Below are 21,813 nucleotides of genomic sequence, written 5' to 3' on the forward strand. Positions count from 1 at the left end.
TAGCATGGAAAAACAAAAAAAATCAAAATATGAAATCCCTTTACCAGGATAATGGTTAGTCACTTGACGTTCAAGTAGTGAGGTTCTTGAAATCCAAACAGTTAGGGCTCCTTTTACAAAGCCGTGCTAGCGGTTTAATGTGCGTAATAGCCGCTACCGCCTTCTCTTGAGCAGGCGGTAGTTTTTCAGCCAGCGCGGGGGTTAGCACGTGATGAAAAGTCACGCGCATTAAACCCGCTAGCGCGGCTTTGTATAAAAGGAGCCCTTACTCGTGAAAGCACAGGGCAATATAATCCAACTAATACAAGCTAAGAAACGTCATGTATTCACCTTGTTCATGGTGGCAGAGCCAATGCCGTATGTCCCCCCGACAAATGGATGTGTGAAGTTGTTCTAACACCACACACCAAAATTCCTCAAAATTATGATTAAATTGCATACAATGGGATACCAACGGCTCCATTAATTTATGGGCTCGAACACAATGGTTGATGTTCAATCAATCTGGTTTTTAGCTTTCGAGATGTTTGGCCCACGTAATACATTCCACATGGGCATATGTTACTTTCAGTTTAAAGATTGCAAATTAACCCCCTCTTTTACTAAAGTGCGCTAACCGATTAGCGCACGCTAAATGCTAACGTGTCCATAGGCTATGCATGCGTTAGCATTTAGTGCGCGCTAAATCAATTAGTGCATGCTAATCAGTTAGCACTAATCGCTAACGTGTGCATGTTAGTGTATGGATGCGTTAGCGTTTAGCATGCGCTAATTCGATTAATGCGCACTAAAAGAGGGCCTTATTACAAGAGGGCCTAAGATTGAGGAAGAGAAGAATCATTGTGAACAACTGTTTGTTATTTGCCAGGAGTATATGAGAAAGTCAGTTGGTAAGTGGAGTTTTTTAGTGAGTGATTCTGAAATGATTGGATTATTTTTGTTATAGGTTTTTCCTACCTCCCCCCTCTCCCCCCCCCATAAGAAAATATACCACTGGACATTTTAGTGGGAATTCTTTTATTTTTATTTTTTTGCTATTTTTGCTTGAATCCTCTTTTTTGTTTTCATAAATATGGTAACCCTAGGTTTGAGGAGGAAGTAGACAAGAGGTCTCCAGCCCAGTCATGAAGAGGCCCTCAGAAAAACTGCCTGGAGGCCTCCCTAGCATTAGAACTTTTGCCACTTGGTAGAGACATGCAACAGGCAAAGGCCTGCAACAGGTTTGGGAGGGGTCGGGTCAGCGCTGTCCTGAAAATAAACCGAAACCTCCATTTTTGGGCCATTTTATGGCCCATAAATCTCGGTTTATATTTTAATATATACAGTACTTGTTGTTAGGTGCTTTGCTGTAGATGCTTACATCGAAGTAGTAGGCCACTACTGAGTTAGACGCCTACTGGCAAATTAACTTTTTTAATTGTTTTTTTTATGTTGCTTTCCATATCAGCACCGATTAAGCCAATTAAAAAAATTAGATGTCTAGATTGGCTAGGCATGCTGATCTAGGCGACTAACTATAGGTGTCTTTTATAGAAAGTCAGCTGATTATATACTTTCTCCCCAATAAAACATCACCCCCCTCCCAAAAGATATGGAGTATGTTGTATTGATAATGGCAAAAACTCTTTATTTCAAAGCATGCAAGCACTGATACAACTTGCGAAAAACATTTGTAAAGGGAAATAAGAGAAGTCCTTTACTCATCTTTCCTTTAATTGCAAACATCCTTAGAAATAAACTCAGCCTGTTTTGGCAAGAAGTGTTAGTGCTTTAGAGCATCACTGGCTCTGATAGCAAAGTGTAGTGTCTTTATTTATTCAATTCATTATCCACTCGATTACAAAGAGCACACTTGGCATAAGCACAACATGAAAATCTCCACAACCAGAGATATTTATACCACATAAACAGGGCTGCATATAAATTTATTACATTTTGCATAGGCCCTTGTACATATGAATTGGGATGCCCAAGTTAGGTTGTTCACAAATTCCCTGATATTATATAAAGGGCTCTCTGAACATCAATGGTTAGATTCTCAAAACTCATCGTGCTTTTAATGATGGACGCTACACTAGTCCTAGCCAGTTTAGTGTCCAAGTATTTTACCTGCTGATTCTCAGAACGTCTCGCCGTGGTCTTTTCCGTGCTTCCTAGAAGCCTCCAAGTGTACTATGCAAATGTAGTACAACGAGGTCATGAATATTAAAATGGTGGTAAAAGGAGGTCATTAATATTAAAACAAGCACTCCGGGTGATCTCTTTTTGGCAGGGTCGGAACTTTCGTAGCCTTACTTTCCTGTCAGTGCCTGAGCACTGATTGGCTCAGGCACTGACAGGAAAGTAAGGCTAGACAGCTCAGACCCTACCACAAAAAATTCCCTCCTGTCCACAAATTAAAACAAAGACCCCTGATTCCTCCATCCCTATCACCGATTCCTCCCTCCCCTCCAAGGCCGTTCGATGTCCCCAGTACTTAAAAAAGAAAATGGCAGAAGGGATGCCCACTCACGCTTGCTACCAGGGTCCCCTACTCCTGACAATCCCCAACCTTCCCATATGTTTAAGTTGAAGAATGGCAGGAGGGATGCTCACTCCCTCCAGCCAGCAGGCCCGCCTCTTCAAAATGGCGGGCCTTCCCCAGTGCATCCTGGAATGCACTGGGAGGGGGCCTATGGCCCCGATTAGCTCAGGTTATAGGGCTGCTCCCAATGGAGGGGCCTTAGGCTCCAGAGCCAATCAGAGCCTTAGTGTGTGTTGGGTGGTCCGGGCGGATCCGAGCAGCAATGACCAAGGTAGGAGGGAGTGGACATCCCTTCTGCAGATCTTGTTCAGGGTGTTGGGGGGACCGGGCAGTGGCAGGAGAGAGGGGTGTCAGTGGGAAGGGGTACTTTTCCTTCTGCTGCTTTCCCTGCCGATCAATCAGCTGAGCCAACAGGACTCGGGGAGATCTGTGACTCAGTTGATGAGGGCAGGGAGAGCAGCTTTGAGAGGAGGGAGGAGCTGTACCTAGCGATTACCCTTCTGAGCAAGCATCAAGCACAGATCCTCCCCATCTTTACTGGCAATTCTCTGCACAAATAGCGTGCATATATTTTGCATGCTATTGTGCTGAGAATCACCAGTAAAAGAAAACTCACTCCAACTACAGCATTTTTTACCAAGGGCTCCTTTTGCAAAGGTGTGCTAGCGTTTTTAGCGCACGCTGCGGATTAGCACGCACTATAGCGTGCGCTACCCGGAAAACTACCGCCTGCTCAAGAGGAGGCGGTAACGGCTAGCGCGCGCTATTCCGCGCGTTAAGGCCCTAACGCACCTTTGTAAAAGGAGCCCCAAGTGTTGGAGTCTTAGAGAATCTAGCCAAAAGTCTTTTGAAAAATACGTGGAAGGATGCACAGAAATACACATGTCCCAACATGTTCAGTGGCAATGGCCATTTTAGTTAGAGCAATTATTTTTATAAAGGTGGCATTAGTTAGGGTCTGCATTTGCACGTGAAAGTTATGACTAACAGGTAGTAGAAGCTGATGTTTCTACTTACACTACATGTGCCAGTGCCATATTTTACAAAGTGGAGGAGATGAGTAGCCTAGCTGACAAACAGTTCTAATCTCAGTGGTTCGTGAAATTTTGGGGAGGTCTCAAAAATTTGCATTAAAAACGGATGGGCCGCTGACGCAGCCATTATTGTCCCAATTTTAAAAAAGCAAGTCATTCTCCTAAAAAATGCTCATGCCCATGAGGCTGGCAGAGAGTAACGAAGATTCGCTAAATTTGCATGTACCCATCGCTGGTAATAGTGATGGACACATGCGCAGAATAAATGCAAAAACTGCACAGAATAAATGCAAAAAAAACCAACAAGCCAACAACAAATCTGACACCCCCACGGCAGCAGGAGAGATGCCCACTCCCTTCCGCTGCCAAGCAGCTCCCCCCAGCAGCGGGAGAGATGCCCACTCACTCCTGTCGCATCATACAAACACCCAACACTGCTAACAACCCCCCCCCCCAGCAACACCAACATCAAGTGACCTCCCCAACCCAACACTCCCCTGCAGCGGGAGAGATGCTCACTCCCTCCCGCTGCCAAGCAACGCACCTCCCTGATAACCCCCAGCAGGAGAGAGATGCCCACTCCCTCCCGCTGTTATGCAACCTCGCCAACCCCCCTCCCCTGCTTCTGATGAAACCCTGCCCACTCCCCCTTACCTTGCTTACAATGGCTAGCCGGAGGGATGCCTACTCCCTCCGACCATCAGATCCACCTTTTCAAAATGGCTGGTCTTCCTCTCCCTGGTGTACCCTGGGATGCACCGAGGAAGGGCCTAAGGCTCTGATTGACTCAGGTTGTTTAAGGCCCCTCCTAACAGCTTAGCACAGGGCAGATGCACGGGAAGACTGCTCCTGCTCCAGCCCACCGCTCAACCACCAGGCATTTCAAAGGAATGCTAGGGAGGTGGGAGGAAGTTAAAAGTCATCATAGTCGGCCAGGAGGGATCCTTCCTGTCCTTACCCACCGCTGGACCAGCAGGGATTTCAGAGGTACATGAGGGGAGACCAGAGGGAGTTGAAAGTCATCGCAGTTGGCCAGAAAAGGAGGCAGGAGGGATTCCTCCTGCCCCGGCCCACCGCTGGACCATGAGGGATTTCAAAGGTACGTGGGGGGGGGGCCTGCATGGCAACGGCAGGGAGAGTGGACAATGTACATGGCAGGGAGGGAAAGGGGACAGGGGACAGGGCAGGGAGGAAGGGAGAACAGGGTGCAGAGCCTGGCAGAGCAGGAAGGGAGGGAGGTAGGGGATTGGGTGCAGATTTTGGCAGGGCAGGACAAGGCATGTCACTTGAATATTAACCCTATAGTTTATATTCAAGTCAAACTTTTTTCCTTCCTTTTTTTTTTTTTTTTTTTTAAGGGGGGAGGTTCCCTCGGTTTATATTCAGGTCAGGGCATGACATGGCACTTGAATGTTAACCCCCCAGTTTATATGGGGGGAAAAATGTTATCTCAGTTTATTTTCGGGTCAGCTTATATTCGAGAATATACAGTACTAAGTAATACTCTGTAACAAATTACTTTTAAAAGTAATGAGTATCTGTAATGATTACTTTCTACTACTACTATTTATCATTTCTAAAACACCGAGAGGCATATACAGCGTTGTACATGTGCATTTAACATGTAATAGATGGTCCCTGTGCAGAAGAGCTTACAATCTAATTTAGAGAGATAAACAAGACATGTGGAGGGGCATAATTAAAAAAATGTCTATGTCCCTTTTTGGCCTAAGGCTTCAAGTGCCCAAAGTAGGCAGCAGCGAAATGTCCATTCTCGAAAAAAACATCCAAAATGTGTTGTTTTGTTTTGGTTTTTTTTTCCAAGAATGGCCTACCTGTACGTTTAATTGCCCAGACCGCCACTACGTCCCAAACACCCAAAACAAGACCTTTTAGGCATGAGAGGGACTAGTCGTTCACCTAAAAGCGCGATTCTCTAACCAGAGTCTGTCATAAGCGCTGGTTAGAGAAGAGATGCCCAATCTATCCTGATGGAACCTGCAGCGACCCCCCCCCAAAAAAAAAAAATGATCACAGGTATCACCTATATGATAGTACTGTAGGATTTTGGTGGGCTCACACTTTCCACGATAAATGTAGTGGTAACGGTGGGCTGCTTCTGGCTTCCAGCAAACTTCCTTTTGAGTGAAATTACATAAAGTGATAAAGTTTACTGGGTCTTCGACTTTTAAGCACTCCTGCCCATATTCTCTAAATGGCAGATGCCTAAGTCAAGTGAAAAAGCACTGTTTAAAACGCTACTTAAAAAAAAATTTCAAGGCTCGTACCGGCACCTAAAAAAAAAAAAGATTCCAGAATTGCACCTTCAGAGGTGCCTACCAGAGCCTAATGCTACTGTAGGTGTGGCTAACACCATAAGTGGCTTTAGGTGCTGGTAGGCGCTTTGGGAGGCATGATTCTGTCACGTGATTGACACGCAATTGGCAGCCACTGATAACAGTGCAGTTTAGAGAATCCATCTTTCTGTTTATGGCAGATTTTTTGATTTAGTAAGTAAAAAAGATAACAATATTTATGTTAGGTATGAGTTGAATCTGGTAAGCTATAAACCTGAGAGTGATGAAATGGCATCAATGTCAGCAAAGAAATAAAATCACATTTAATCAAACTATTGATTTTAACTAGACAGCATGAAGTAATTTTTCTGGATGATTACTGCTGTGTCATGAATCCACTAGCAGCTGCTCTGGACATCCTACAACTGATGCTATATGTTATTTGGGCTTTTTGATGCCCACTTTGGTCATGTTGAAAATGAAGCTGGATAAGTTGGTACAGGCCTTAAATGAGCTCTACATGGGCTCAATGAGCATTTTTGTCATTATCTTGACTGTAAAGATTTGATTCTGGCTGCAGTTTTGTTTTCGTTGGGTTGAAGGTGACAAAATGAAGATGAAAAACAAAGAACTTTTTTTCAAAGCAATGAAGACAATGAAGTTGTCATCAGCACAAACTGCATCAGCTTTATCCAGTAGTGATTGTGGTGATGAGGATTACTTCTTCTGTTTTCAGAATATTGATGGTGGTGACAGAAGTGATATTGCTGCTGAATTGGACCTATTTATAAGATGAATCTTGTGAAGTAATCAATGTATCATAGTTTCCTCATATTAAAGCACTGAATTTTGAAGAATAACAGATTTGCCTTCAAATTATTTTCAGCATGGATGGACAAATTATGATTCCAAGAAGATGCAGTTTGACATGGTGAAATGCAATTGCTACTTCACTATAATGGGAACTGTTTAGTTAAAGCATTAACAGGTGTTATACTTCAAAAACAGTGCTTTGATAAAGGGAAACTGTCATTGGACCTATTTCTAACTGACAATTCAAACCTGGAACTCTATAATCAACTATTCTAATTGAAAAAGTTTTTGTTTCTTTGCTGCTATTGACATCAGAAAAAGGCTTTGCCTAGTGATGACATACCAAAAACTGCTGAATATAGATGTTTGATTTCTGGACTGCTCATATGCTAGCTATTTTCATGGAAGTTTTTTCGTTATTTGATTTAAATATCTCTCTAATTGTATTGGATCCCTATATTTGAGGATTTGAATATTTAGGCCCTAATTCTGTAAACGTCATCTAACTTCTAGGTACCGTTTGGCATGGTTTGTCAATCAACTGCTAGGTGCTGTTTATAGAATTGCACCTAGCGACCCCTAAGCATTCTCAGGCACCGATAGTTATTAAATCCTTAGGTGCAATGCCATTTAGACCAGGGTTTTCTTGGCCTAAATAACCTCTCCTTTTACAAGACTGCATAAGAGGTTTTTAGCACCAGCTGGCACGCTGAATGCCATGTGCTGCTCTAAGAGTCTTAGATTCCTATGAGTGTCGGAGCAGTGCTGAACATTCAGTATGCCAGCTGGCACTAAAAACCTCTTGCATGGTTTTGTAAAAGTGTGTGTGTGTGTGGGGAGAGGGGATTAGTGCATCTAAGGTAGGGACATCAGAGGAAGTGATGATGCTGGCACGACAGCAGCTTGGGGGTCGCTGCTCATGCCAGGAATGTTACAGAGGTACGGGGAAGGAGAGGGAAGGTAAGGAGCATGTAGAGGTTGGGGGTTGGAGAAGAGATCAGGGGAGTGGCCCCACCGCCCCGGGCGCCTCTCACCCTCGCTATGCCACTGATCAGGGCCTTACTGTTTAGAAGTTTTCTTTAATAATGGATGAATTTCCAATTGCTAGAATTGATTTTATGTAATTCCAAAACAACTGTTTATATACAAGAATTAAAAAGTAAGTAAAAGTAAAATATTATTTTCACAGTAACATACAAGGGTGTTCAATAATATCTATCTGAGTAAGAAAAAAAGTAGCAAGCCTGCTGAAATAAGTCTGTGCATGTTGTGACATGTCTCAAGGTTACTCTTGCACAGTTGTAGCTCAGTGTGAGTCTAACATTCCAAAAGACAGGAGGTCAGGAAAGTCCTCGTGTGAATCAAGTAAGAAACTGCTACATTTGGAGCACCGTTCAGTGCTAAAATTTTTCACAAAAGAAGGGAAAAAGCCAAAGGAGATCAATGAATGCATGACTGCAGTTTATAGTGAGTCTTCCCCATCATCCTACAAAGAAAAATTTTGGAGCAAGCATTTTAAGTAGGGTAGAGAGTCCATTGAAGATGACTCTCACACCGGACAGCCCTATGTCAGAAGGCCACATGGCTCCAGTGCTACGTGAAGACCAAATTAATTTTTTTCATCATTTGGTGACTGGAGATGAGACTTGGGTCTATCACAGAGATCCTGAGTCCAAAATGGAGTCAATGTAGTGGAAGCAGAAGTTATCCCTCATCTCAAAAAAGTTCAAGACAAAAAATTCTGTAGGCAAAATCATGGAAACTGTCTTCTGAGATAATGAAGGACTTTTGTTTCTGGAGTTCATGCCACAAAAGTCTTCTGGAGTTCATGCCACACAAGACAACCATAATCGGGGAGAGTTATGCCAACACAATGATCACTTTGTGGGAGTCAATCAAGGAGAAAAGATAAAAACTCACAGCAGGCGTGCTGCTTCTTCACAAAAATGTGCTAGTGCACGTCATGATAATCACAGGCTGCCATCCGAGAATGTGGATATCAGCAACAGAACCATCCACCCTACAGTCCTAACATGGCTCCCTTTGATTATTTCCTGTTCAGAGTTTTGAGGAAATCTCTCCATGGACAGCAATTTTCAAGTGATGAAGACTTCAAGGAAGCTGTGACATCCTAGTCTGAAGGTCAAACAGAAGTATTCTTTTCAAAGGGGTCAAAGTCATTGCAGGAAAAGTGGAAAGTGTATGGAGCTATCAGGAAACTATATCAAAGAATCAAACAAACATTTTTTCAAAACTCTTCTTTCCTACTGAAGTAGATAAATTATTGAACACCCCTCATATTGCTTTAGACCAGGGGTGTCAAATGTTGGTCCTCGAGGACTGCAATCCAGTTGGGTTTTCAGGATTTCCCCAATGAATATGCATGAGATCTATTTGCATGCACTGCTTTCATTGTATGCTAATAGATCTCATGCTATTCATTGGGGAAATCCTGAAAACCCAACTGGATTGCGGCCCTCGAGGACCGACATTTGACACCCCTGTATTAGACAATTAACTAGAACCGTAATATTGTTCCTTGCAGTCACTATTAACTTTAATATATTATTTTTACAAAGTAATTTGCCCAACTCTCTATGTGTGCTACTAGATGCTGGTGAAATAAAATGATTTTGGTTCCAGCTTTCATCATGTGTCCTGTCATCCTCTCACTTTATGCTTTTGTTATGGTTTTATTAGCAGCATTGTCAAAATTAAAACTACCATGGAATTTTTCCTGCCTCAGTCATTTTCCTGGGCTAAAACAGTGTGGTAACATATTGTTGTACCAAAGCTTAGCAAACAGACCCCTTATAGATAGTGTGGCTGTGGTTGATGAAGTACTGAGAATTAACCCATGGCCATCCCGTAATGAGGACAACATGCAAAAGACATACATTGATAAAGATAAATAGTTTTTGTAACAATATCCAATATGCATAACAATATAACTATTTATTCATAATGATACCTGTGCATTTTCCAAGATGTTTGACATCAATCTGTTCTTGCCTAAGACATGAAGCTTCACGGACAAGGCATGGATTGTTGTAGGAGCTCCCATCAGAAGCACACACGGGGTTAGCGTTATGTCCACTACAGTCTATGTTACACACACACCTGCCAATAAACAAAGGGAAAACAAAATGATACCTCTTAATAAAGAATGCAAAATAAAACAGCATTGTCAGAGGCATGTGCGTATACAGTACATAGTCCCATGATATATCCTGTGTTGTATGTTGTTATCAAATTAAAACAAGCAGAAACCACCCCCTCACACACACATACACACAAAAATTAATGGTTTATCATTTGCTGGTAACAGTATTTATGTTTCTTAAAATCTTTATATGCCACATATACAGCCAAAAATGGTTCAAAGCGGTTTACAGTATAATTCAGTCAAAATTATGAAAAGAACTCCATTAAATAGAAAAGGAAAAGAAGAAAAAGTAACATTCCTAATGCATAATAGTATATAACAAAATTAAATTAAAAATTAACTAATTAATAAAAATATAAGAATATATAAATGCAGGTTGAAGTCCCGAATTCACATCCCGTCAGTTTAAAAAGGCCAATTGAAAATAATGTGCCTTTAGATGTCTTTTAAAATTTTGGAAAGATTCTTCCTTTCTCAATTCTACAGGCAAACTATTCCGCAGTTTGCGCACTAACTGCGAAGAGGCCACCACCGCACATCGTGTGCCCTCTTTCCAATGGATCAGGATTGAAAATTGCCAAATGAACGTGAACAAAACAAACGCCACAGGAAATGATACAAAATGAACATTTTGGGGTTGCCCATCCCTAGTTTCCTCTTGCTGCTTTTTGAACTCCATGATCCAGTAGGACCCAGGGCTGGGTTGGGATCTGATGCCATAAGCCTTCTTTCGCACATACCCAAGGATTTTTCCCTTATCTTAGGCCCTCTCTTTACTCATGTAGCCTAGTCATTCCAGTGATACTCCTCAATAGGGACACCAAGTACCAGGTGTATCATGAGCCCTAAACTTTGATTAATCTGAAATATATTAGCATCATTATAGCCAGTTACTCCCAGAGGATGGTAACCTCCCTCAGCAGACATTAGTGCATGAACTATACTCATTTTGAAGGAGGTGAGGGCTCACATGCTAATTGCGGGATATAAAAAACTATATGGTAGCAATATAGCTGTACTAACTAATTAGCACAGAACACATCTACTCTGTGCCCCTGCCCTCCCCCCACCCCGGCAGAGCAAAAAAATAAAGCGTATTTTTAATTACGTGGGAAGCGCACATGCGCAGAAATTACTGCTGGATACCTGAGCGTGTCCCGAGGTAAGACGCATCAGTGCTTATCACAGTTTAGTAAAGGCGCCCTTAAAAAAGTTGCGCACAATTATTTAAAAGCTATGAACCCCATACATTTTATTAAAAAAGAGTACTACAATACTGTCAAAGAGAAGCCATTCTCAGAAATATAATGTACCTGTTTGCTCTGAAGTATTTCCCTCAAATGATTTGTTAATTTCATTTGTTCACATAGGTATTTAGGGCAAAATCATCAAACATTACTAGCTTAAATACACTTTGCCATTCCATTAGAAAATGTGTATTCGTAATCTCATGCAAAACCAAATAATCAGATAAGGGAAGGCTCCCAAATTAACTGCTATCAGCAGGGAAGATCATCAGCTGCGGTCTTTGGCAAACTGACTCTCCAGCAGCAGCAGCATATGTTAATAAAGCCGTACAAGAAAGGAGCAAAGATGAAGGGTGAAGGCCTGATTACACACTTGAGATGACTTCTGCAACTGAGCTGACAAGCCACATTTTACATTATCATATTAAAAAGGAACAGGTCAACACTAGGAACTAGGAACTTTTCTAATCTAATCGAACTATACTAAAAAAAGTTCAAGGTGATTACCATTCAAAGATCACTCGGGATCATATATATATATATATATATATATATATATATATATATATATATATATATATATATATATATATATATATATAGCGCACCATTCAAAGAGGCCATAAAATCTAAGCAGGTAGATTATTCCAAATTGTAATGGCAGCATAAGCAACCCCCTCTTTTCTGAACGCATGGGGCTCCTTTTACTAAGGTGCGTTAGCTTTTTTAGCACGCGCTAACCCCGCGCTATGAGGCTAGAACTAACGCCAGCTCAATGCTGGCATTAACTAGCTCGCGGGGCATTGTAGCGTGTGCTATTCCGCACGTTGAAAGCCCTAACGCAGCTTAGTAAAAGGAACCCATAGTGTGGGTTTTAGCACCGGCAGTGGTGGTAACTGCTCCGACGCTCATATGAGTGTCGGAGCAGTTAATGCCGCTGCCAGCGCTAAAACCCGCGCTAAGCGTTCGTAAAAGAGGGGGGCAAAAGAGGAGCTGAGCTGTCATTCGTACCGTACTCCTCTAATCTGTGGAAAATGTAGTAATGAAGTACCGCATAATCTGGTGGAAGGATAACGCAAATGGGAAAAAAAAAGCAAAATCAGATTATCTGAAGAGTCGGTCTGTGTTGAGTCGAACAAGATGAATTCAGGCTTGGCTCTCTGCTGCTCCACGTGTGCTGAACTAGTCCTAACTGCATTTCAGACTGGAACTTGTAGCTTTCCTGCTCCAATTCTATAAAAGGTGCCTACAAAAATATGCACACAGCAGCTGTCTTTCATTAGGCACCAAATCATTTATAGAATCGTGCCTGACAGCGCTTAAATTGGACTTGGGCGCCAGCCGGCATCAAAATCTTAGGCGCCCTCTATTTAGGCCTTTATTTTTTCTATACCGCCATAATCTTGCGATTTCTAGGCAGTTTACAGTAAAAGAGAGCTGTACAATCAGCGAATTACAAGGTGAGAACAGGTAGGAAGTCACTGAGTAATCAGTGTTTACAGTTTGCAAATAGGTTACAGTATAATCTTAAACATTTTACATCAAAGGGGCTGGATGGTCAGTGAATTACAGAATACAGATGGTGAGGAAGACACTGAATAGTCAAGAGAAGAACAGAATACATTTCTGAAGAAGCTTAGTATCAGTTTAAAGAGAAAAGTTTTAGGATGGGGGGGGGCGTTGTCTGGCCGGGAAATAAATCTATTGAATAGAGCGGTCTTGATTTCTTTCCAAAAGGCGCCATAGGACTGCCTGGCTTTGTCAGTGAAGTTGCCTAGCCAGATTTGCTGTTCTATCCAGGACATCTGCTTGAAAAACATGACCAAGATCCACTCACAATCTGCCCTTAACCATGCCTACTTTCTGGTAGGCACCTCAGGCTAGGCGCCTACCGATTTAGGTGCTTAACTAGTAATTAATTTTAATTTAACCCTTTCAGGACCATAAGGATCGTAGGCCAATTTTTGTGGTTTTGATGACATTTTTATGGTAAAAAGGGCTTGCAGATGCCAAAAAATTGATTTTTTTTGTGAAATATCATTATTTTTTTTTAAAAAAAATCAAACTTCTGGCTTATGGACAGTGTGGCAAGTGAATCTTCTCGTCAATCTGGCAACGACGCTAATGAATGAATGTCGGAACCAGTTTGTTTACATAAAGGCAGTATCATATGGAATCCGTACATATCAAATTTAGAACTGTAGACTATCCCAATCAAAATTTATAGGATTTTAAAGTTATGGGACAAATATGTCCCTTGGTCCTGAAAGGGTTAAGCTAATTATTGAGTGCTTTTCGATCTTTTGTCAAGATTATACTGTTCAAGAAATGTGTTATCTAACCCCACCCCCCCCTTTTATAAAACGGTGATAGCGGATTTTAGCGCAGGCCGGTGCGCCGAATTCTCTGCGCCGCTCCCGACACTCATAGGCCCTCTTTTACAAAGGCGTGCTAAGCGTTTTAGCAATGGATTTAGCGCGTGCTAAATCAACGCATGCGCTAACAGCTAACGCAGACATAGAATAACATGCGCGCGTGAGCATTTAGCGGGTGTTTAGCGCACCTTTGTAAAAGAGGGGGATAGAGTTCCTATGAGCGTCGGGAGCAGCGCAGAGAATTCAGCGCACTAGCCTGTGCTAAAAACCGCTATCGTGCTTTTGTAAAGGGGGGGGAGGTAAATCATTTAATCCGTGCTCTGTTTCTCTGGTTTACCCCCATTTTTTATCAAGCTGTGCTTCCAAGCAGTGCGACCTAAATGCCGAGCTGCCCATTCTATCCCTACGAGCAGCTCGACATATAGCTTGCGCTGCTTGGCAGCACAGCATGATAAAAGGGAGGCTAGTTTGCAATGAAATCTATATTTGTATTCTTAAATTTTAACTTGGTTTTGTAATTCCTAGAAGGATGTTTTCAAGTTTCTTATTGTACAATCTTCTCTTATCTAGCTTTGGTATAGGTGGAATGGAAAAATTGGATAATGCAATCTAATGTAATTTGCAGGGGCGTTTTCAATATGATGTCTACATCCAAATTTTGACATTTTGGAAAAAAAATATCCCAAAATCTAGAAAACAGCCATTTTCAAACCAGAAAAACATTCTTTTTCCTTCAAAAATGGCCATTTCCTAGATGTTTTTGAGCATTTAGGACCATTTTTGAATTAAAAAAAAAAAGTTCAAGGGAAAAAGGCACAAAAGGAAGTCACTAAGATGCATGGGGAGCCAGCATTCTTAGTAGACTGGCCACACAGACATCCCAGCAGAGCAGTGGGGCACTGCAGTGGATGTCACATAGATCTCAGGTACACATCTCACCATAGACCTCTTATACTGTATGGTGAGACCTCCAAAACCTACAATACCCAACTGTAAACATAGAAACATAGAAGATGACGGCAGAAAAGGGCTACAGCCCATCAAGTCTGCCCACTCTGCTTACCCACCCCCTGTCTATGCCCTAATGACCCAATTTCCTTATCTTGACCCTTGTAGGGATCCCACATGGGTATCCCATTTATTCTTAAAGTCTGGCTGTCTGCCTCGATCACCTGCACTGGAAGCTTGTTCCAATGATCAACCACTCTCTCTGTGAAGAAATACTTTCTGGTGTCGCCATGAAATTTTCCGCCCCTGAGTTTGAGCGGGTGCCCTCTTGTGGCCAAGGGTCCCTTGAGAAAGAAAATATCATCTTCCACTTCGACACGTCCCGTGAGGTACTTAAATGTTTCGATCACGTCTCCCCTCTCCCTACGTTCCTCGAGAGTGTAGAGCTGCAATTTGTTCAGTCTCTCTTCGTACGAGAGACCCTTGAGCCCCGAGATCATCCTGGTGGCCCTTATGCCTGCAGGTGTCACCTATATGTTATTTAAACTGGGCACTCTCTGTTATAAAGTTTTACACGCCCAGGCACCGGAGTATTTACTAGAATTATTTACACCAATCCGTTCTTTACGCAACTCTACTATATTTGTCTTCCCCCCCAACTCAAAGTTGCTTATCGGGCAGCGAACTGGGACAGGGAGTTACACTCTTCACAAAGTCTCGTTCCTATTTACATTTTAGAAAACTACTAAAATCAATATTATTTACACAATTTCTAGGGCACTAAGATGATCTTATGACAAGTTTTGTAGATCACTGGGAATGTCCAGTTTGTATCTTTTGCTGAACCACATCGATCTGTAAGGTTTTGCGGTTTAGAAATGTAATGTAGTTTATCACTTATATAGTGCTGAAAGGCATGCGCAGAACTGTACATTTTGACATTTATAGACGGTCCCTGCTTGGAAGAGCTTACAATCTAACTTGGACAGACAGACACGATATATAGGGTTGGGGGTGCAAGACCCAAGGTGAAAGGAGTTAGGCGCCGAAATCACTCTCAAATAGGTGGGCTTTTGACTGGGCCTTGAACACCGCCAGAGACGGAGCCCGCCGTAGGGATTCAGTATACGACGCAGCAAGGCAGAAAGGTATGTAGAATCTCCCATTTCCAATTCACCCAACCGCTTTTATGAAGCAACCTCACTCCCTTCTGTTCCTCCCCTCCCCCTCCCTTTCATATTCAAAACCTTTTTTTTTTCTCATTTCTTTTACCCTCTTTTCACCACTAATAATGTAACTTTCCCCCTCCCTCCCTCGTCAACCCCACTTCCATGTCTGTCATTGTTAATGTCTTTAATTGTTCACTTCCCCTTTTGCTCTTTTATTTAGTTTTACCATCTACAAGCATAATTTTACTTTTATTTTATCTTTTATTGTAAACCGGCTAGATACCCGTTGATGGTCGGTATATTAAAAATCAATAAACTTGAAACTTGAACTTGAAACTAGAGTGATCACACATTCCACCATAAGTGCAAAAATTAGAGTGGAATGAGGTCCTGTGTCCCCTTCTCTGTAATCCACTGCACTGACCTCTAGGCTACTGTAATAGGACTGGCCATAACATCTGAAGCTGACCCCACATAGAGTTAGTACGCAAGGCTGATATGGACTCTTTCTATTGCATCTTTGGGAGGTAGGAAGAGCTCAGTGACCACTGGGGGAGTAAGTAGAGGGTCTTGCCTTAATCCCTCCAGTGGTCATCTGATCAGCTGGGTCCCTTTTAGGCACTTATGTAGAACTGAAACAGGTCTAGCCAAACACATCCATTTTTGGCCCCGGACACCTTCTACAATATTCCATTCTCATAAATTTTTTTCTAAATCATAAGCTCACTCTAGTCCTGCCCAAAACACCCTCCTGAATCCATCCCCTTGAGATTTAGACGCACTGTATATGAACTGCACAGAAAACCGTCTAAAAATCAGTTTCAAAAATAACAATAATATTTTGCTGACAAAAACATCCATCTGCTACTTTTTGCCACTTTTTGGACGTCTTTCTCTTTTGAAAATGAGCCACAAAATGTACAGTTTATGTGTATGGGTCCCTGGCAATCTAGTTTTTTTCTGTTTTCCAATAAGATGTGTATTTATGTTCCAATACCTATTGTAATAGTTAAAACAAGTGTGGGATGAACACAGAGGATCTGTAATAATTAACTAAGGCCAGTACTGAGCAGGCTTGGACGGCATGTGTCCCTTATATGAACATTCAGTTGAGGATGGGCTGGGGAGGGTTTCGATAGATGGGATGGTTAAGATGGGCTGGAGTGAGCTTTGATGAAGACTCCAGTAGATGGAACCTACCGGGCAGGGCTCTGGGTTTCTGGCCCAGAAATATCTAAGTAAAAGAACTATTTAAACTAAATTAATTTATGGAACATGCATGGTTGGGCAGACTGGATAGACCACTCAGGTCTTTATCTGCCGCCATTTACTATGTTACTATGTAATATTTTATATAGCTTGGGTTTTAGTTGTTAGAGTTGTATCCTTTATGTCGGGGAGGAAAAAGAAAAAGGGGGACCATTTTCAAAAGTTTGCTCAGGGCCTCATAAGTGGTTAGAGCATCTCTGGTTATAACTTTAAACAGAATGGTGCTATGGAGAGAAGAGAACTGCACAGGACAGAAGTAGGAACTCCAAACAGAAGTGGGGTAACCTGCACACTGCAACAACAGAAGCTCCAAACACTCTTCTGGGCTATCTGGATGGGACAGTTTGGTCTTTTTCTGCTGTCATTTATTATACATTAATCTTATCTATCTTTAGGAGAATCTTCAGCAAGCTGTTCCTTTTTCCATAGATGAAGCAGGATACTGGGGGACTGTTTAAATGCTTTATTTACAACTTCAGTGGATGTTTCACCATGGATTTTTAATTAGTAATTTATTCAAGTGGCCTAAGATCCCCCTTGAATAACTTAACCCAAAGTGCAATTACAAACCAGAGCAATACACTTCTCTAATTATAGCATTTATGTCCCACAATGGTACAGTCTACAACCTGTGTGTTTTATTTTGCCATCTAACTTCTATAACCAATTTCCCTAATCTCAGCTTCTCCATTCCTACCTGCCACTCTTGGTTTGTCTGCTTCTTCATATTATAGACCTTAGCTTCAATGAAGGGCATTTTTGACAGGACGTCTAAGTCTGAGTTTGGACATTTTGGGAAAGACGTTCAGAAATCCAGTAGAGAAAATGTCCATTCTCAAAACAGCAAGATGTCTTTATCTTTTTTAATTTTTTTAAAAATGACCTTTGTAAACGTTTTGGTCTTTAGTACATCTATCATTTTTGGCCATTCTCTAAAACAAATACGACCACATGAAAAACACAAAAGAAAGTTTTACAAACCTCAAAGCAGCCAGCATTCTTAGCAAACTGTTTACAGAGAGCTGAGCACAGCAGAGGAGCACATTTCAAAGTCCCAGTCACACATGTCACTATAAACTGCTTACATTGTATAGCAAGCAGGGCTGTGGAGTCGGTAGATAAATGTTCCGACTCCGACTCCTCAGTTTTTTGTACTTCAGACTCCGACTCCGACTCCAGGTACCCGAAATTTCCTCCGACTCCGACTCCTCGACTCCTACTCCATAGCACTGGCTAATTTTCAGATCGTTAAAATGGAATGTCAAGTTGAGAGAAATGAGCATTTTCGACACCACCTTCTTTTTGCTTTTAATCAAGGTTCTAAGGCCACAGAAGCTGCTCGCAACATTTGTGTTGTGTATATAGTGGGTGCTATAGCTGAAAGAATCGCTCGTGATTGGTATGCCAAGTTCAAAAATGGAGTCGGTAGATAAATGTTCTGACTCCGACTCCGACTCCTCAGTTTTTTGTACTTCTGACTCCGACTTCGTCTCCAGGTACCCGAAATTTCCTCAGACTCCGACTCCACAGCCCTGATAGCAAGTCCTCCAAAACCCATCCAAAACTTACTGTAACCACCTGTACATCATTATAATAGCCATATGCCTGCAGGTGTCATCTTAATGTAGGTACAGTAGGTTTTGGAGGGTTCAACATACACAATAAACAAGATATGGTGACATTTGTACCTGGGACTTTTAATGTGAAACCCTTAGAGTGCCCCTCTGCTCTTTGGGCTCAAATGGCTGTGTTAACATCTGAAGTTGCTTAGGCTGAGAACTTTTCAGCACCCCCTTCTAATACAGGCTAGAATGTACTGGGTATTTTTTTTCTTCCATTTTTGGGTTGTGGGAAGGGTCAGTGACAACTCGGGGAGTAAGGGGGGGGGTCATGCCCTAATCCCTCCAAACGTCTAAATATAAGCTCAGGACCTTTTGTTAAAGTTTGATTATACCTGATGAGCGTCCAAATCTTAAGCCCGCCCTAAGCCTGCCCAAAACATGCCTCTAACATGCCCCTTAAGATCTGGACGCACTGGAGACAAAACCACCAGAACGATGCCAAGAAAGTCTGTTTTGAGAATGCCCACTTGGACATTTTGACTAGTAAGACGTCCAAGTGCTGGTTTGTGGGGTTGGCAGGAAAAGCTGAAGAACAAAGAAATATTGTATAAGGTGGAGTATGGAAGCAGCTTGCAGGCATACTGCAGAGTTAATTTGGTTCTCTAAGCTAAACCTGTGTTTTGCTGTTTGAAACCATAATAAAAATTGTGGCCCAGATGCACTAAAGTCAATGATCATCACTAAACCAGTTTTGACTGCTTTAGCGACGATCACATTTACCAACCCGATGCACACAACAGCTCACCGCATGTTTTTCCCCCTTGATTGCCCATTTTCCGATCCGGCCAAACAATTGATGCATTAACATAACTTGGCTATGAACAACAAAAAAAAAATATCCAGGGGTTTTAGCAATAATAAAAAAAGTGACTGGTCAAGATTAGTCGCTTACCTGTCTAACCATAGTTTAGCCCTTTTTTTTTTTTATAATCTTTATTAATTTTCCAAAGCCAACAAAAGTGCAAAACAATAAACATACATATAATAATAATCATAATAAGCACTTATAATCAATCAATAATGATACAGAAAAATGAACCTCCATTCCCATCCAATTCTTCCATTAGGGAACAAAAAACAAACCCTCCCTCCTACCCTCCCACCCTCCCCTGAATGTGTGTGAGCTAATCAATGAAAAAGAAAAAAGAAAAACAACTATAACAAAGCCACAAAAGATGTCAAACTAATTTAAATAACTTATTGTGCCCCAGCATATCAGCATTCATCTTTTCATACCTATAACATAAGCATAGATTTGCCCACCAAAAAGTAAAATTAAGGCAATCACAGTTTTTCTAATTGCGAGTAACCATTTGCCGACATTTATATTGGTCCAATGGGGGTTTAATATGTATTATCATCCCACATATGACTATATCATATGTCAATGGAATTGATGACTCTAGTATGATATTAATTTGCCCCCTATTGACCTCCAAAAGTTGAGTATTAAAGGACAATAGAACAACATATGATCCAGTGTCCCTATGTCTAGATGACAGTGCCAGCATCTATTAGACTTAGAACAATCTACTTTCCGCAAATGAACAGGGGTCCAGAAACTTCTATGTAACAAAAAAAAAACCCATGCTGTACATCTCATCCTCCAAGTCCAAATCCGTGGCCATTGAGAAGCAGAAATCTGCTGCTTAATCTCAATGCTCCAAATGTCTCTCAGACTAGTTTTTAGTTTTTTGTTCAAATATTCCGATATTAATTTATACCACTTGGCAGCCTGATGTCCTAGGAAATCAATCTGGAAGCATAGGCCAGGCAAACTATACTGATCCTTTAAATTTCACCAATCAGGGAACCCCTTCTGAATGGCCTGCTTCAACTACAACCATTTAAAAACTTGAGACTTTGCTATGCCAAATGATTGTTGCAGTTGTGAAAAATCAAGCATTCTCCCTTTTGATATCACATCATCTACAGTACATATACTTGCCTGCATCCAATGCTTCCAGATGATTTATTTGCCTGGGCAAAAAAGCTAGAATTGTTTTAGTATCTCTACAAAAACCAATTGCGGTGGGGGTGGGGGGTAAATTTTCTGAATTTTTATAGATACTATCAAGCTTTTATTCTGCGTCAGGATATGTATTGGATCCTTCTTGAAGTCTTGGAGCATCTTCCGGATTGGCTTTATTTAGAATGGCAACTCAAGAACCCAAATTATGTCATATTTTGAGTATTAAGATGCCAAGGCTTTATAAGGACAATAGTACTCTATGTGATACATGGAAAACATTTAAATTTATTGATAATCTAACATCTACACCAATACAACAATCCACGTGTCAATCTATATGGTTGAATTCCAAGATTCAAATTGGCGAGTTTAAGCCCTTTTTTTAATGGACACAGATGCTGTGCGTGTTACACATGCACAATATCTGCCCCATTAAAAAAAAGAAGCCCCCTCACCATCAACGATGGCCCTCCTCAATGTCCCCCTGATGCACCAGGAACTGACTTCCCTTCCCCTCCCCCCCACAGCAGCAAAAATGGCAGGAGGGATGGTCACTCCCTCCTGCCATCATGACCTTCCACCCCACGCAAGAAAAAATGGCCTACTATTTCCTGCCAACAGAGCCCACCCACCCCACGCCAGGCAGGCCACACCCAAACTATCCCCTACCCTACTCTCTTCCCCCTTTCACTTAAAAAGGTAAGAAGGATGCAAACTCCTTCCTGCCACCAGATGCTCCACTGAACCCTCCCCCCAAAACAACCCGGTACCTTTTTCACAAGTTGGGAGCAGGAGGGATGGGGACCCATTTGCTCTGAAACCCATCAGTCCAATATGGTGGGCCTTCCCCTCCCTAGTGCATTATATGATGCATGAGGAGGGGCCTAAGACCCTGATTGGCTCAGATGCCTAAGGCCCCTCCCATGGGGATCCAGTGATACAGAGGGAGGGGCCTTAGGCATCTGAGTCAATCGGGGCCTTAGGCCCTTCACTGTGCATCACATGCATTTTAGACTGGCAGGCCTCGGAGCAGGTGAGACTGCATCCCTCCTGCTCTCAAATTGTGAAAATAGTACTGGGTGGGTTTTGGGGGGGGTGTTTGTGGGAGCATCCAGTGGCAGGAGGCAGTGGACATCCCTTCTGCTTTTTTTAGGGGGAGGAGGAAAGGGGGTAGGTAGGAGATGTTTCAGGGGTGGGGGCCTGGTGTAGGAGGCCACCATTAGCAGGAGGAAGTGGACATCCCTCCTGTCAATTTTTTCTCATGTGTGTATGTGTGTGTGTGTGGGGGGGGGGGGGTCGACAAGGCAAGGCAGGAGGAAATGGGCATCACTCCTGCCAATTTTCGCTGGTGGCAGGGGGTTGGTCTCTGGTGCCGGT

At 42.2% G+C, this 21,813-nt stretch overlaps 1 protein-coding gene across 1 annotated transcript in view; it reads right to left on the reverse strand.

The window, feature by feature from the left end:
* TMEFF1 (transmembrane protein with EGF like and two follistatin like domains 1) overlaps positions 1-21,813 on the reverse strand; it is a 436,679-nt gene that overhangs the window by 56,513 nt on the left and 358,353 nt on the right. Inside the window, exon 6 of the mRNA XM_033930653.1 lies at positions 9,640-9,788. Within this exon, the coding sequence (XP_033786544.1) occupies positions 9,640-9,788 (149 nt within the window). The remainder of the gene's footprint in view (positions 1-9,639; positions 9,789-21,813) is intronic.

Source organism: Geotrypetes seraphini, chromosome 2 (assembly GCF_902459505.1).
Source record: "Geotrypetes seraphini chromosome 2, aGeoSer1.1, whole genome shotgun sequence".
In the NCBI taxonomy this organism is placed as follows: domain Eukaryota; kingdom Metazoa; phylum Chordata; class Amphibia; order Gymnophiona; family Dermophiidae; genus Geotrypetes; species Geotrypetes seraphini.